The sequence below is a fragment of the Bombina bombina genome, chromosome 3 (assembly GCF_027579735.1).
Source record: "Bombina bombina isolate aBomBom1 chromosome 3, aBomBom1.pri, whole genome shotgun sequence".
NCBI classification, from domain to species: Eukaryota; Metazoa; Chordata; class Amphibia; order Anura; family Bombinatoridae; genus Bombina; species Bombina bombina.
The window spans coordinates 997,179,014-997,196,351 of record NC_069501.1 but is presented as its reverse complement, the minus strand read 5'-3'; the positions used below and the strand labels follow the sequence as shown (position 1 = coordinate 997,196,351).

Here is a 17,338-nt window from a genome sequence, read left to right as displayed (position 1 = left end):
TATATATATATATATATATATATAGCACACTCCTAAAAGTGAATCCACCCTCCTAGGTCATCAGCCTGGGTGCAGAAATGAAATGAATATAGTAGCAAACAAATGCACTCTAAGGTCTTCTTTATAGTGAGTCAACAACCAAAATTTATTGACATTTCGGTGTTCACACAGACCCATTTATCAGAACAAACCCCTAATCGCTCACACGCAAACGTTTGCGCTCCACTAGTACTCTGGCCCTTTGTCTGAAATGACTAAAGATATTGAAGCTATTTAAGCAATTTTAAACAATATGAAATAATAACATTAAGGGCTAGAATACAAGTGAGGCGCAAAAGGTTTTCCGCTAGCGCAATCATGTTTTTGAGAGCCATTTTAATATCGCTGATATTACAAGTGGAGCAAAATTGCAATTGCGCTAGCGCAATCGCCCTTTATGCTTCAATCCTTACCGCAATCTCACAGCTGTGGTTAAGTGTTTTCCGAAACAAAGAAGTTGCACAAACCACTTCAAAAATACATTACAAAGTACAGATACACTCATATTAACACTTAATTATTTTTTTAAAATATTGCACAAAAAAGTTGTAAGGGCTCAATGATTGGACATCTCATTAAAGGAAAATGGCTTTAACATTGAGACACATACAGATACATCGCTAAAGATGTATTTGTATGTATATATACGTATATATATGTCTTGAAAGAAGTGTTTTTTACAGCGCTTCCCGGGTTGATTCCCGCATATGCATGTTAATGAAACAAAAATGAATGTGCCTCATGAGATATAGTAATATATGATACCAAAAAAAGTGATATTATCCGCTCACCTGGAAGAACCACTAGGATAAGTGGTAATAAATCCGTGTTGGGTTTCCTGTTATTGTTCCAGCAAATGTCTCAGCAAATGTCTCAAATTAAAAATACGATAAGTTAATGGGATGTAGAACACCCCCCGAGTACTACTCTGTATTATTAATTGAACAGAGAGTGGTGAGTGGGGAAGTGCTCAGTGTTAATCTTGAGCTATCTGTGTAATATTGTGTATTTAAAATATATAAACTTTAATTATGACCGGTTAAAAAATACTTCATGTTAAAAAAAAATTATATTTATAATCCATTTCTTTCAAGACATTCCATACCCCTCTGACTTAGGTGAAAGTGAGAAAACTTTATTAGCAGCATCCAGGATATTATATGTGTATATATGTATTTACAGTCATACACATATAAAAACATTAATATATATGTACACATATATAAACATATATAAGTGCATTAGAGCCCCTTGCCATTAAGCAGATAAAAATATTATAAAACATATTTATGCAATATTCATTTTTAATAAAGATTTTAGCTATGTATTTATTGTAAATATTTCACATTTGCTAATGCGAATAAGCTATGTTGTTTGCTTGATGGGTGTTTTTTTCTTTTCCACAATTTTTTTCTCCTTTGACTTCTATGGGGAATGTGAAAATGTGATGGCGTTTGCGCGATCTCGGTTGTTAGGTTTTTCACACTATTCAGGTTAAAGCTAGCACAATAATACTTTTTTTTTTAAACTTGTAATGCGAACACAACCCGACAAGCGCAAAAAAAGAAAATCCTAGTTTTGCATTTATGCAAAAAAATAAAAAGTTAGCCTTCTATATATAAATATTATGTATAGATACATTTTTTTTTTTATTTTGTCCTCTTTTTCCTGTAATTTAAATCTAAAATGTGTTGGATTTCTATAAAGTAATGGGTGCAGCCATCTCTGAACTTAACTTTTTCACTTATCTATCTCTCCTGCTGAGGACAATTTGGGACAGATATAAAACAGGTAATAAAATAAACTGTGCAAACAAGGTTATGTGGTACATAGGATTGCTAAAAGTAATTATCTACCACTATTTTCACAGACTTGTTTGCACTCTTATTATCTGATTTATATGTATAAATAATTGTCCTCTGCAAAAGAGAGAGATAAGTGGGAACTTTAGTTTAAACATGGCTGCACCCATTACTTTACAAAAACTACTTATAGAAACTAAACCTTTTAACTAATGTCTTCAAGATATATATAAAAATATATATATATATTTATTAGGGTTGCACCGATACCGATACTAGTATCGGTATCAGTACCGATACCAAGTATTTGCATGAGTACTTGTACTCGTGCAAATGCACCGATACTTAAACTGATACCTCCACTTCCTACCCATATTGCTAAATTGCCTTTTTACTGCTAGTTCTCATCTTGCACAATGATGTTCAAAACATACTGTGCTCTGAGGAACATCCATAGGTTAGCTTATATAATTGCAGGAAGAGTACTCATGGCAAAAATTAAGTTAATTCCAATGAACACTCATCCTGCAATTATAGGACTAGATTTAGATTACATTTGATTGGTAAGCTTTATCAATGCTTTGTTCACATTTCCAACTCCATATACTTTAATGGAGTAGGACATGTAATGAGAGCATTGGTAAAGCTTACCAGTCAAATGTAATTTAGCCCATAGTGTTGTTCCCCATGATTAAACAGTGCACTGTTTTATTTTTTACTGTATTGCACTTTTAGTTGGTTGTGATTTTATATTTGTTATTTGTTGTTATTATTAATATATTTTATTGTAATATTTTTATTTATAAACATGTTCTGTGAACTTTATGACAAATAAAACTGTTTTATTATTTCATAATGTCTTTTAAGTTACAGTCCTTCATAATTATAAAGAAGGAATCTTAAATAATTAGTCTGTATTGTGCTTGGTTAACTGGTCACATGACATTTAAAAAAAAAAAAGTATCAGTAATTGGTATCGGCGAATATTTGAAAACAAGTATCGGTACTTGTACTCGGTCTTAAAAAAATGGTATCGGTGCAACCCTAATATATATATATATACAGGGAGTGCAGAATTATTAGGCAAATTAGTATTTTGACCACATCATCCTCTTTATGCATGTTGTCTTACTCCAAGCTGTATAGGCTTGAAAGCCTACTACCAATTAAGCATATTAGGTGATGTGCATCTCTGTAATGAGAAGGGGTGTGGTCTAATGACATCAACACTTTATATCAGGTGTGCATAATTATTAGGCAACTTCCTTTCCTTTGGCAAAATTGGTCAAAAGAAGGACTTGACAGGCTCAGAAAAGTCAAAAATAGTGATATATCTTGCAGAGGGATGCAGCACTCTTAAAATTGCAAAGCTTCTGAAGCGTGATCATCGAACAATCAAGCGTTTCATTCAAAATAGTCAACAGGGTTGCAAGAAGCGTGTGGAAAAACCAAGGCACAAAATAACTGCCCATGAACTGAGAAAAGTCAAGCGTGCAGCTGCCAAGATGCCACTTGCCACCAGTTTGGCCATATTTCAGAGCTGCAACATCACTGGAGTGCCCAAAAGCACAAGGTGTGCAATACTCAGAGACATGGACAAGGTAAGAAAGGCTGAAAGACGACCACCACTGAACAAGACACACAAGCTGAAACGTCAAGACTGGGCCAAGAAATATCGCAAGACTGATTTTTCTAAGGTTTTATGGACTGATGAAATGAGAGTGAGTCTTGATGGGCCAGATGGATGGGCCCGTGGCTGGATTGGTAAAGGGCAGAGAGCTCCAGTCCGACTCAGACGCCAGCAAGGTGGAGGTGGAGTACTGGTTTGGGCTGGTATCATCAAAGATGAGCTTGTGGGGCCTTTTCGGGTTGAGGATGGAGTCAAGCTCAACTCCCAGTCCTACTGCCAGTTTCTGGAAGACACCTTCTTCAAGCAGTGGTACAGGAAGAAGTCTGCATCCTTCAAGAAAAACATGATTTTCATGCAGGACAATGCTCCATCACACGCGTCCAAGTACTCCACAGCGTGGCTGGCAAGAAAGGGTATAAAAGAAGAAAATCTAATGACATGGCCTCCTTGTTCACCTGATCTGAACCCCATTGAGAACCTGTGGTCCATCATCAAATGTGAGATTTACAAGGAGGGAAAACAATACACCTCTCTGAACAGTGTCTGGGAGGCTGTGGTTGCTGCTGCACGCAATGTTGATGGTGAACAGATCAAAACACTGACAGAATCCATGGATGGCAGGCTTTTGAGTGTCCTTGCAAAGAAAGGTGGCTATATTGGTCACTGATTTGTTTTTGTTTTGTTTTTGAATGTCAGAAATGTATATTTGTGAATGTTGAGATGTTATATTGGTTTCACTGGTAAAAATAAATAATTGAAATGGGTATATATTTGTTTTTTGTTAAGTTGCTTAATAATTATGCACAGTAATAGTCACCTGCACACACAGATATCCCCCTAAAATAGCTATAACTAAAAACAAACTAAAAACTACTTCCAAAACTATTCAGCTTTGATATTAATGAGTTTTTTGGGTTCATTGAGAACATGGTTGTTGTTCAATAATAAAATTAATCCTCAAAAATACAACTTGCCTAATAATTCTGCACTCCCTGTATATAATTGTAAAAATACATTTACGTATTATTGAGGCTAATCTTTGCTTTAAATACATAATTTTGTGTAGCATTTATTTACTGTTTAATATCCCTTTAAAACTGCTAGCAGTTGATCAACAAAAGGAAATCATATATTTACGTGCAGTTTAATGGTTAGGGACTAACACAAGGATGATATTTTGTGATTGGCTGATGTTGTATCTGACTATGTGACATAATAAAAATAATGTCACCTCTGTGGACAAATGTAACTGTTGTATACAAAAGTATACTCTGCTGGTTTTGCAATAAATCCTCCTTATTGAAGTGACCATAGATCTCAAATAATATATCTCAAATAAAACACATAAAGAAAAGTTCCATAGCATAACTCTGTTGAAAATGCTGTGTTCCTGTGCTGGTTTTAATGGTACTCGGATATGGTGGAGCTAAATTAGTCCCCCTCCTGGATAACATCATCATGTAACGAGGAGGGTGGACTCTTTGGGACTCTAACGCACTTTTACACCGGACGTAACCAAAGTACAGGGCTGTGTTCTTATAGTATAACTAATTAGCCCACAAAGTTACCGAGACCCCAGAGTAATTGTGTTTGTAATCATTTTACCTGATTTTAAGACAAACTCCTGTTATATCTAGGCTTGATTTGTGAGTGCTTCTACCTTAGAACTAATGTATTACCACCATATCTGAGAACCGTTACAACCAGCATAGAAACACAGCATTTCCAATCACACTATGGAATTTTTTATTTTTATGTTTTATTTGAGGTATATGATGACTTCAATAAGGAGGATTTATTGCAGAACCAGCAGAGGATACATTTGTATACAATACTTTTATTTTTATTTCACATTGTTTCTATTTAATAAGTATCACTGTTTAGTGGCAATATATTAATTTGTTTATTTATTTTCATTGGATAATACAATTATTGATTCTGTCAACATAGTGATTGTGAATGTTATTTTCCTTTTTACTATAAATTGTATTTTTAATCTAGTATATCACAGAGCATCAGTAATAGCTACCTGTTTTTGTACACATAAGAAAGAAAATAAAAAATATAGAGGAGAGTACTTTACCCCTCCCCCAAGCAGTAAGGGAATTCAGCACTCTTTTCAAAAAATGTTTATTGTCAAAGACAAATATTTATTATCCAAATACCTGTTTTTGTGCTTCGTAATTCAGACATTTAAATGTGATTCTTCAGCTTTCTTGTCTATCTATTGTACATTATAGTCACTGAAAGCAAGTGGCCTGCTCACTTCAGACCCCCGACTGAAGGACTGTATGGATATGCTGGAGCCCTTGATGCAGGAACCAATGCTGGGAGCCATGCTGGACCGGGAGCTCTTCCGAAAGTAAACAGCTGCAAGCTTACAATTTAATTTAATATCCGTATACAATATTACATACGTTTTATTTGTTTCACAATGTATTATACTTCTCTCATAAGTGTTCTTGACTATTTTGTGTGCTAAGCTGGATTTATTTATTTTCAGTTTTTTACTATTTCAAAAACATTTTTTTTTTACCTATACCATTTGAAAGGTTATGTGATTACCTTTCCAACTGTGGGTCTTGGGGGTCTGTAGCTGCTTAGATGCCTGAGATATAGGCTTCTAAGCAGCATGCCCCCTTTCCCTATCTTGTCCATTGTAATTTTTAAATAAAGTTGCACGGTGATGTCATCACGTCATTGCATGTGATGTCACCACACGTAACGGGAAGCCCTGGTGATGCCTATCACTATAAAGGCCCCATCACCGGGGTGGAAGCTGATGGGAGCCCCCAGATTGCACTCAAGTTAGCCGTCGTTAGCACTCAAGGGGTTAAATATAATCTAAATATAACTCACAGAACACATTGGGCTATATTACAAGTGGACGCAATCAATAGTGCAGGGTGCATTATCTTTTCCACAAACTCATGTAAAGAATAACACACAATCTGGTCTTGCAAGTGGATCATTAAATATATTAACCAAAGAAACTTTTTTGTGCACCTTATACTTTTAATAGATAGCGCAATATATAGTATTAGTGAGCTCATTGTGTTCATATTACAAACCAAAATAGCGCTTTTTAACACCTGAAGCAAACCATTAATATTAATAGTATATCACAGAACTACATGGTGAACCCCACTACTTGCGCATCATTAACTTAGCGCTGTGGTCCCAGACAGAAGCATATTAAGTGAAGCATTTAGCGCACACCCATGCTACCCAACATGCAGATGTTAATGCGCCCTGAACTATCGCTTGAGCAATAACAAATGGCTTTGGACTTGTAATATGAGCTCAAAAATACAAGCGCTATTGATTATGCTCAAGCCATGTGAACACACAATTGCGCAAATATTTTTGTGCTCCACTTGTAATTTAGGCCGTTATATGGGAAATGTTAATTTTACAAACATTTCAACCAAAGCAACAAAAGGATTGCAGACTTGTTCTCTATCTATATATTTACATTACCATATTTGTTTTATTTATAAAAAAAAATATTGCAAACTGTGCAGCCTTAAAGGGACATTATGTTTATGAAAGAACAGTATTTTTTTTTTCTTCCTGATAAGTAAAAGAAATTTTAAATCTAAATTCAAACTAATATACAATTATCACTTGTATTTCTTACTAATGATTTATGGCGTATGGATTCTGCCTACTTACCTTCATTGGAGCTAGTTGTATACAATTGATATTGCTATATTAGTTTCAATCACAGCTTAGACAACTTTTAATTTTCTGCAATAATGGTCAGATATTTAAATCAGTTATTTGCAATTTTACAATGTATGGATGTTTTGTCTTTCTCCATCACAGATGTGTTCAGAGTAACATTGTGCTCCTGACTCAAGTTGTCTGCAAGAAGTTTGTGATTCCAGATTTTGCACAGTTCACATTACATGTAAACAACCTGTATGAGAATGCCCACACCATACAGGCAGGAGAGGTGAGGCTGCTCAATAGATTATGCTTCTTTATTTGCTTAGGAACTACTTGACTGTGCTTACTTGGTACTGAGTTCTACCACCTTAAGATTGATCTTAACTGGCCTACTTTTTATTTTGGTCTTATATTAACTTATAATAGCTTATATCAGTAGTAAGCACTGTATTATTATAATCAGTTATTTATAGAGCGCCAGCAGATTCTGCTGCGCTAGTGTTGAATAAGTTCTCTATACAAAATTATTATATTGGAATTGTTTTACAGTCTAAAGACTGTTTATTGGAAATACCTTATTTTCTTTGCTGTGGCCAATAAGAGACAGACATAAATGAACACTGAAGAAACAATTTATGGATCAGGTTCTGGTTCGGAATCCTGCAAAATGTGTTCCAGCTGCTCTGAGAATAATTTCCAGAAACAAAGAAAGGGTAAAGCATATATATGTATGTAAATATATATATATATATATATATATATATATATATATATATATATATATATATATATGTATGTACTGTATATTGCAAAGTTTCTTTACTATGCATTATTAAACATTTTGGGCTAGATTATAAGTGGAGCACTAAATTATCGCACACCCACAAAGGGCAAATTTGCCGTTTGCGGGCCCACGATAATTAACCAACCATTACAAGTAGCTGGTTATTGCTATTGTGAGTTTGCGATAGCAATTAGCGCTTATAAAATTAATCAGAGATCAGATCACTGGTTAATCTTATAAATGTGCCTTAAATGCCCTCAAAATACAGTAGTGTGTATTTTATTAAAAAATAAAGATAGCAGCATCTTTATTTTTTAATAAAATAACTGCACTAGGCAGTATTTCGGGGCTAAAGTTGACCGGAGTGGGGTGTTAGAAAAAAAAATGCTCTGAAAGTGCCTTTACATTGTGGTCTATGGGAACTATCGCCTAGATTTAGAGTTCTGCGGCCAAAGGGGTGCGTTAGCTACGCATGCTTTTTTTCCCACGCACCTTTTAAATACCGCTGGTATTTAGAGTTCACAGAATGGCTGGGTTTTCAGTGCGTTAGGCTCCAAAAAGGGAGCGTAGAGCATAATTTAACGCCACTGCAACTCTAGATATCAGCGGTGCTTACGGACGCGGCCAGCTTCAAAAACGTGCTCGTGCACGATTCCCCCATAGAAAACAATGGGGCCATTTGAGCTGAAAAAAAACCTAACACCTGCAAAAAAGCCGCGTTCAGCTCCTAACGCAGCCCCAATGTTTTCTATGGGGAAACACTTCCTACGTCTGCACCTAACACTCTAACATGTACCCCGAGTCTAAACACCCCTAACCTTACACTTATTAACCCCTATTCTGCCGCCCCGCTATCGCTGACCCCTGCATATTATTATTAACCCCTAATCTGCCGCTCCGTACACCACCGCCACCTACATTATAGCTATGTACCCCTAATCTGCTGCCCCTAACACCGCCGACCCCTATATTATATTTATTAACCCCTAATCTGCCCCCCTCAACGTCGCCTCCACCTGCCTACACTTATTAACCCCTAATCTGCTGAGCGGACCGCACCACTACTATAATAAAGTTATTAACCCCTAATCCGCCTCACTCCCGCCTCAATAACCCTATAATAAATAGTATTAACCCCTAATTTGCCCTCCCTAACATCACCGACACCTAACTTCAATTATTAACCCCTAATCTGCCGACCGAATCTCGCCGCTAATGTAATAAATGGATTAACCCCTAAAGCTAAGTCTAACCCTAACACTAACACCCCCCTTAATTAAATATAATTTAAATCTAACGAAATAAATTAACTCTTATTAAATAAATTATTCCTATTTAAAGCTAAATACTTACCTGTAAAATAAACCCTAATATAGCTACAATATAAATTATAATTATATTATAGCTATTTTAGGATTTATATTTATTTTACAGGTAACTTTGTATTTATTTTAACCAGGACCAATAGCTATTAAATAGTTAAGAACTATTTAATAGCTAAAATAGTTAAAATAATTACAAAATTACCTGTAAAATAAATCCTAACCTAAGTTACAATTAAACCTAACACTACACGATCAATAAATTAATTAAATAAAATACCTACAATTACCTACAATTAAACCTGTTCTGATCAGCCAATAGAATGCAAGCTCAATCTGATTGGCTGATCAGATCAGCCAATCGGATTGAACTTGATTCTGATTGGCTGATTCCATCAGCCAATCAGAATTTTCCTACCTTAATTCCGATTGGCTGATAGAATCCTATCAGCCAATCGGAATTCGAGGGACGCCATCTTGGATGACGTCCCTTAAAGGAACCGTCATTCTTCAGTTGGACGTCGGAGGAAGAAGATTGATCCGCGCTGGAGGTCTTCACGATGGAGCCGTTCCTCATCGGATGAAGATAGAAGATGCCGCTTGGATCAAGATGGTTGCCGGTCTGGATCGCCTCTTCTTCCCGGATAGGATGAAGACTTTGGAGCCTCTTCTGGACCTCTTCAGCCGCCGGATGATGGATGTCTAGCCCCCGCTTGGGTTGGATGAAGATTTCGGAGCCAGGACCGATCGGTGATACCCGGCGAGGTGAAGATAAGGTAGGAAGATCTTCAGGGGCTTAGTGTTAGGTTTATTTAAGGGGGGTTTGGTTAGATTAGGGGTATGTGGGTGGTGGGTTGTAATGTTGGGGGGGGGTATTGTATGTTTTTTTTTACAGGCAAAAGAGCTGAATTCTTTGGGGCATGCCCCACAAAAGGTCCTTTTAAGGGCTGGTAAGGTAAAAGAGCTTTGAACTTTTTTAATTTAGAATAGGGTAGGGCATTTTTTTATTTTGGGGGGGGCTTTGTTATTTTATTAGAGGGCTTAGAGTAGGTGTAATTAGTTTAAAATTGTTGTAATATTTTTCTGATGTTTGTAAATATTTTTTTATTTTTTGTAACTTAGTTCTTTTTTATTTTTTGTACTTTAGTTAGTTTATTTCATTGTATTTATTTGTAGATATTGTATTTAATTAATTTATTGATAGTGTAGTGTTAGGTTTAATTGTAGGTAATTGTAGGTATTTTATTTAATTAATTTATTGATAGTGTAGTGTTAGGTTTAATTGTAACTTAGGTTAGGATTTATTTTACAGGTAATTTTGTAATTATTTTAACTATTTTAGCTATTAAATAGTTCTTAACTATTTAATAGCTATTGTACCTGGTTAAAATAAATACAAAGTTACCTGTAAAATAAATATAAATCCTAAAATAGCTATAATATAATTATAATTTATATTGTAGCTATATTAGGGTTTATTTTACAGGTAAGTATTTAGCTTTAAATAGGAATAATTTATTTAATAAGAGTTAATTTATTTCGTTAGATTTAAATTATATTTAATTAAGGGGGGTGTTAGTGTTAGGGTTAGACTTAGCTTTAGGGGTTAATAAATTTATTACAGTAGCGGCGAGATTCGGTCGGCAGATTAGGGGTTAATAATTGAAGTTAGGTGTCGGTGATGTTAGGGAGGGCAGATTAGGGGTTAATACTATTTATTATAGGGTTATTGAGGCGGGAGTGAGGCGGATTAGGGGTTAATAACTTTATTATAGTAGCGGTGCGGTCCGCTCGGCAGATTAGGGGTTAATAAGTGTAGGCAGGTGGAGGCGACGTTGAGGGGGGCAGATTAGGGGTTAATAAATATAATATAGGGGTCGGCGGTGTTAGGGGCAGCAGATTAGGGGTACATAGCTATAATGTAGGTGGCGGTGGTGTACGGAGCGGCAGATTAGGGGTTAATAATAATATGCAGGGGTCAGCGATAGCGGGGGCGGCAGATTAGGGGTTAATAAATATAATATAGGGGTCGGCGGTGTTAGGGGCAGCAGATTAGGGGTACATAGGGATAACGTAGTTGGCAGCAGTGTACGGAGCGGAAGATTAGGGGTTAAAAAATTTAAATATAGTGGCGGCGATGTGGGGGGACCTCGGTTTAGGGGTACATAGGTAGTTTATGGGTGTTAGTGTACTTTAGAGCACAGTAGTTAAGAGCTTTATAAACCGGCGTTAGCCCAGAAAGCTCTTAACTACTGACTTTTTTCTGCGGCTGGAGTTTTGTCGTTAGATTTCTAACGCTCACTTCAGCCACGACTCTAAATACCGGCGTTAGAAAGATCCCATTGAAAAGATAGGATACGCAGTTGACGTAAGGGGATCTGCGGTATGGAAAAGTTGCGGCTGGAAAGTGAGCGTTAGACCCTTTCCTGACTGACTCTAAATACCGGCGGTAGCCCAAAACCAGCGTTAGGATCCTCTAATGCTGGTTTTCACGGCTACCGCCCAACTCTAAATCTAGGCCTAAGTGTTCCCAGTAAATATACTGTATTTGTAAATGCTTATATACATATATATTTATGTGTAAATATATATGTATATAAGCATATACATATATATTTAAATTTGCTGCCATCCCTGCGCTACTTACCCCATTTTCTGCGCTTAGGTTCTGATGCCGTCTCTCTCGTAACCACAATGCTTCCCAGCAATTCCAATGTGTGGTCGCGTACGCATTCATTATAACCGGCATCAAGTCCTACAAAAAAAAGTGTGGGAACTAACCAAGACCCCCCCACACACAATTCATATTGTTTAATATATATATACAAACACTGTATTTGTATGTATATAATCTATACACTTTGGTTAATGAAAGCAAATTAAATCCAACAAAGGGTTTAATGGTTGCCTTTGGGACTGAGACTCCTCCACAGAGTCTCACCCACTTAAGGTGCAATAGTCCTATTTCTGCTGAAGGGAGTTAAATAACCACAGAGCATGCCACACATTAATGTAAGTACCAGGTGTTGCGGGGTGATCATACTGGAGGACAGCTGACACGCTTGCATTTAGTGTATAGTAGGAAGTCTTACTGCCCACTACTAGAGAATCTCACTATCCCTCTAACCAGACTGGCTCAAGCTCCTCCCACCAGCAGCAGCAGTGTTTACTGAAGCATTAACGTGCTCTGGAATTACATAATGGAGCAAAAATATCCTTTCATTTGTAATCTGGCCTTTTGTGTGAGTTTACATTGGTGGTGCTAATTATTTATTTACAGAGTATACTTCACACCTGTCTTTTTAACAGTGCAATGTATAAATATATATTTCAGGATATGTATGTTTGTGGCACTAGCGGTAAAGCTTAAAGCAATAGTCTAGTCAAAATTAAACTTACATGATTTAGATAGAGCATGCAATTTGAAGCAACTTTCTTATTTACTCCTATTATTTATTTTTCTTCATTCTCTTGCTATCTTTATTTGAAAAAGCAGGTATGTAAGCTTAGAAGCCAGCCTATTTTTGGTTCAGAGCCTGGGTAGCGCTTGCTGATTGGTGTTTAAATGTTGCCACCAATCAGCAAGTGCTACCCAGGTTCTGAACCAAATATGGGCCGGATCCTAAGCTTAAATTCTTGCTTTTTTAAATAAAGATACCAAAAGAATGAAGAAAAATTGATAATAGGAGTAAATTAGAAAGTTGCTTAAAATTGCATGCGCTATCTGAATCATTAAAGTTTAATTTTGACTAGACTACCCCTTTAAGCCATTACATACGTGTTGCTGAATTATTGCTTGTTTATAAAGACAAATAAAGACCAATTTCTAGTTAATAGAATTTTGAAAAGTTTGTTTTACTGGTCTGCCAAGTTAAAGGGGACATGGAAATCAGAATTATGCTATTAGGATTCAGATAGTGCTTATAATGCTGATACTCAGATCTACCTATCTACTCCTGCACTCTCTCCTTCTGTCCTTTCTCACATCAATGTCTGTTTATCAGGCATTTCTTCTTGGATGGCCTCTCACCCCCTAAAAATCAACATGTCCAAGACTGAGCTCCTTATAATCCCTCCCCCCTCTAATTCTACCCCGGTTTCTAACTTTTCAATCACTGTTGGTGACACCACTATCTACCCCTCACAACAAGTCCGCTGCCTAGGAGTTACACTTGACTCCAATCTGTCCTTTCTACCCCACATCCAATTGCTCTCTTCATCCTGTTGCAACCACCTACGCAATATCTCCGAAATTCGTCCATTTCTGAGTGCTGAGACTACTAAACAGCTAATCCACTCCCTGGTAATTTCTCGACTTGACTACTGTAATAACCTACTAAATGGCCTTCCTCTCTCCCGCCTCTCCCCTCTTCAATCCATCCTAAATGCCTCTGCTAGGCTAATCCACCTCTCCCGACGCTCTGTATCTGCTGCACCTATCTGCGAGTCCCTTCACTTGCTCCTAATTCACAGCAGAATTAAATTCAAAATTCTTACCTTGACCTACAAAGCCCTTACCAACGCAGCCCCCCCATCTGTCCTCACTCATCAACAAATATACTCCAGCCCACCCCCTAAGACCATCTTCTACCATCACCTCCTCCCATGCTAGACTACAGAACTTCTCTCGTGCAGCACCAACCATCTGGAACGCACTTCCTCAAGATGTCAGACTTTCCCCTAACCTTTCCTCCTTTAAATGCTCCCTAAAGACCTTTTTGTTTAGGGAAACCTATCTCCAAATCAGTAACAAATGAGTTCCACTTGCCTAATAGCTGCCTCATCTAACTCCACACTAACATCATTCCCACATTTTCAATCCCACCTCCTGTTTCTCACCCTCCTACCCATCTAGATTGAAACAGGGCCCTCAATTCCCCCTGTATTTGTTTGTTAAACTTTGTCTGGTGTCTTTTATATTGTATTGTACTGTACTTTTATCTTTGTATTGTACCCATGGACAGCGCTGTGAACTCTGTTGGCTTTTTCTCTAAATAAAGAATAATAATAATAATATAATTTTACTGCAATTTACTTCTACTAATTAATTAATTTAATTTAATTAATACTATTATCAATTTACTTTACTCTGTTGGTATCAGTTGTTTAAAAGCATACCTAGGTAGATTCAGGAACTGCAATGCACTTCTGTAAGCTCACTGCTGATTGATGGCTGCACATATATGGCTCTTGTCATTCATTGGCTCATCCAGTGTTTTTCAGCTAGCTCCCAGTAGTGATGTCGCAAACTTAACAATTTCGGTTTGCGAACAGCGGCCATTGACTTCAATAGGCAAGCGAACTTTAAAACCTACAAGGACTCTTTCTGGCCACAATAGTGATGGAAAAGTTGTTTCAAGGGGACTAACACCGGGACTGTGGCATGCTGGAGGGGGATCCATGTCAAAACTCCCATGGAAAATTACATAGTTGATGCAGAGTCTGCTTTTAACCCATAAAGGGCCTAAATCACCTAACATTCCCAAATTGTTTGCAATAACGTGCTTTAAAACATCAGTTATGATGTCGTATCTATCAGGTAGTGTAAGTGTTACGGCTGCTTCACAGTGACAGAGCAAACGCACCGCAAACAACCGCAAACAGTCCATTTGCACAACCACGAGATAGATAGATTTGATAGATAGATACATAGATTACATAGCTCAATCGATGCAATATACATATGATCGATACAAATTACATAGATCAATAGATGCAATATACATTTGATAGATACGAATTACATTGATCAATAGATGCAATATCCATTTGATAGATACAAATGTTATCGATCCAAAGATGCAATATACATTTGATAGATACGAATTACATCAACCAAAAGATGTAATATACATTCTATAAATACGAATTACATCGATCAATAGATGCAATATACATTTGATAGATACGTTTGATAGTTCGATCGATTTGATAGATAAATAGATAGATTTGAAATATATATAATTTCCCTGACAGAGTATAACAATAAGACATGCGTGGTGTGTTAAGTAGTACTATTCTTAGCAGTTTACTACAACCTGTTACTCCCCCTATCGGGGGAGGTCTATATGACCTGCATTTTTGGAACCGGGAGATGGAAGAAGATGATTGGCCTGTCCTCCTACTTCAAATTTGTCAAAAACACAAATGGCTGTCTCAAAACAGTCCGGACACAAGATAGATAGATAGGATAGATAGATATACATAGATTAATAGTTAGATAGACTCGATAGAAGAGAAATAGATAGATTTGTTAGATATATAATTACCCTGACAAAGTATAATAATTAAACATGCGGTCTGGGATCCATGGTAACTAGGTTGTGTTAAGTAGTACTATTCTTAGCACTTTCATCCCTGTAATTCCTCCTATCAGTGGAGGTCTATATGGCCTGCATGATTACCATGACAAAGTATAACAACAAGACACGCGGTCTGGGACCCATGGTAACTAGGTTGTGTTAAGTAGTACTATTCTTAGCACTTTCAGCCCTGTAACTCCTCCTATCGGTGGAGGTCTATATGGCGTGTATGATTACCCTGACAAAGTATAACAACAAGACACGCGGTCTGGGACCCATGGTAATTAGGTTGTGTTAAGTAAAACTTTTCTTAGCACTTTAATCCCTCTTATTCCTCCTTTCGGTGGAGTTCTATATGGCCTGCATGATTACCCTGACAAAGTATAACAACAAAACATCTGGTCTGGGACCCATGGTAACTAGGTTGTGTTAAGTAGTACTATTCTTAGAACTATAATCCCTGTTACTCCCCCTATCAAGGGAGGTCTATATGGCCTGCATGATTACCCTGACAAAGTATAATAACAAAACATGCGGTCATAGACCCATGGTAACTAGGTTGTGTTAAGTAGTACTATTCTTAGCACTTTAATCCCTGTTACTCCCCCTATCGGGGGAGGTCTATATGGCGTGCCTGATTATCCTGGCAAAATATAACAACAAGACATGCGGTCTGGGAACCACTGTTAACTAGGTTATGTTAATTTTTATTATTCTTACCACTTTAATCCCTGTTACTCCCCCTATCGGGGGCGGTCTATATGGCCTGGCTGATTATCCTGGCAAAATCTAATAACAAGACATGCAGTCTGGGAACCACTGTTAATGTTAACTAGGTTGTGTAAAGTTGTACTATTCTTTGCACTTTAATCCCTGTTACTTCCCCTATCAAGGGAGGTCTATATGGCCTGCATGATTACCCTGACAAAGTATAACAACAAAACATGCGGTCTGGGACCCATGGTGGTACTGGTATAATTAGGTTTTCTTAAGTATTACTATTCTTCACAGTTTAATCCCTGTGATTGGTCTGTCCTCCTACTTCAAATTTGTCCAAAACACAAGTGGCTGTCTCAAAACAGTCTGGACAGAAGATAGATAGATAGGATAGATAGATATACATAGATTGATAGTTATATAGAATCGATAGAAGAGAAATAGATAGATTTGTTAAATATATAACTACCCTGACAAAGTATAATAATTAAACATGCGGTCTGGGACCCATGGTAACTAGGTTGTTTAAAGTAGTACTATTCTTAGCACTTTCATCCCTGTAACTCCTCCTATCGGGGGAGGTCTATATGGCCTGCATTATTACCATGACAAAGTATAACAACAAGACACGCGGTCTGGGACCCATGGTAACTAGGTTGTGTTAAGTAGTACTTTTCTAAGCACTTTAATCCCTGTTACTCCCCCTATCGGGGGAGGTCTATATGGCCTGCATGATTACCCTGACAAACTATAATAACAAAACATGCGGTCTGGGACCCATGGTGGTTCTGGTATAACTAGGTTTTCTTAAGTATTACTATTCTTCCCAGTTTAATCCCTGTGATTGGTCTGTCCTCCTACTTCAAATTTGTTCAAAACACAAGTGGCTGTCTCAAAACAGTCCGGACAGAAGATAGATAGGATAGATAGATATACATAGATTGATAGTTAGATAGAATCGATAGAAGATAAATAGATAGATTTGTTAGATATATAATTACCCTGACAAAGTATAATAATTAAACATGCGGTCTGGGACCCATGGTAACTAGCTTGTGTTAAGTAGTACT

The 17,338-nt window shown here is 37.0% G+C and overlaps 1 protein-coding gene across 1 annotated transcript in view; it reads left to right on the top strand.

The window, feature by feature from the left end:
* Window positions 1-17,338, top strand: part of GLS2 (glutaminase 2) — a 187,725-nt gene that overhangs the window by 16,129 nt on the left and 154,258 nt on the right. The window contains exons 3-4 of the mRNA XM_053708140.1: window positions 5,712-5,833; window positions 7,300-7,429. Of these exons, the coding sequence (XP_053564115.1) occupies window positions 5,712-5,833; window positions 7,300-7,429 (252 nt within the window). The remainder of the gene's footprint in view (window positions 1-5,711; window positions 5,834-7,299; window positions 7,430-17,338) is intronic.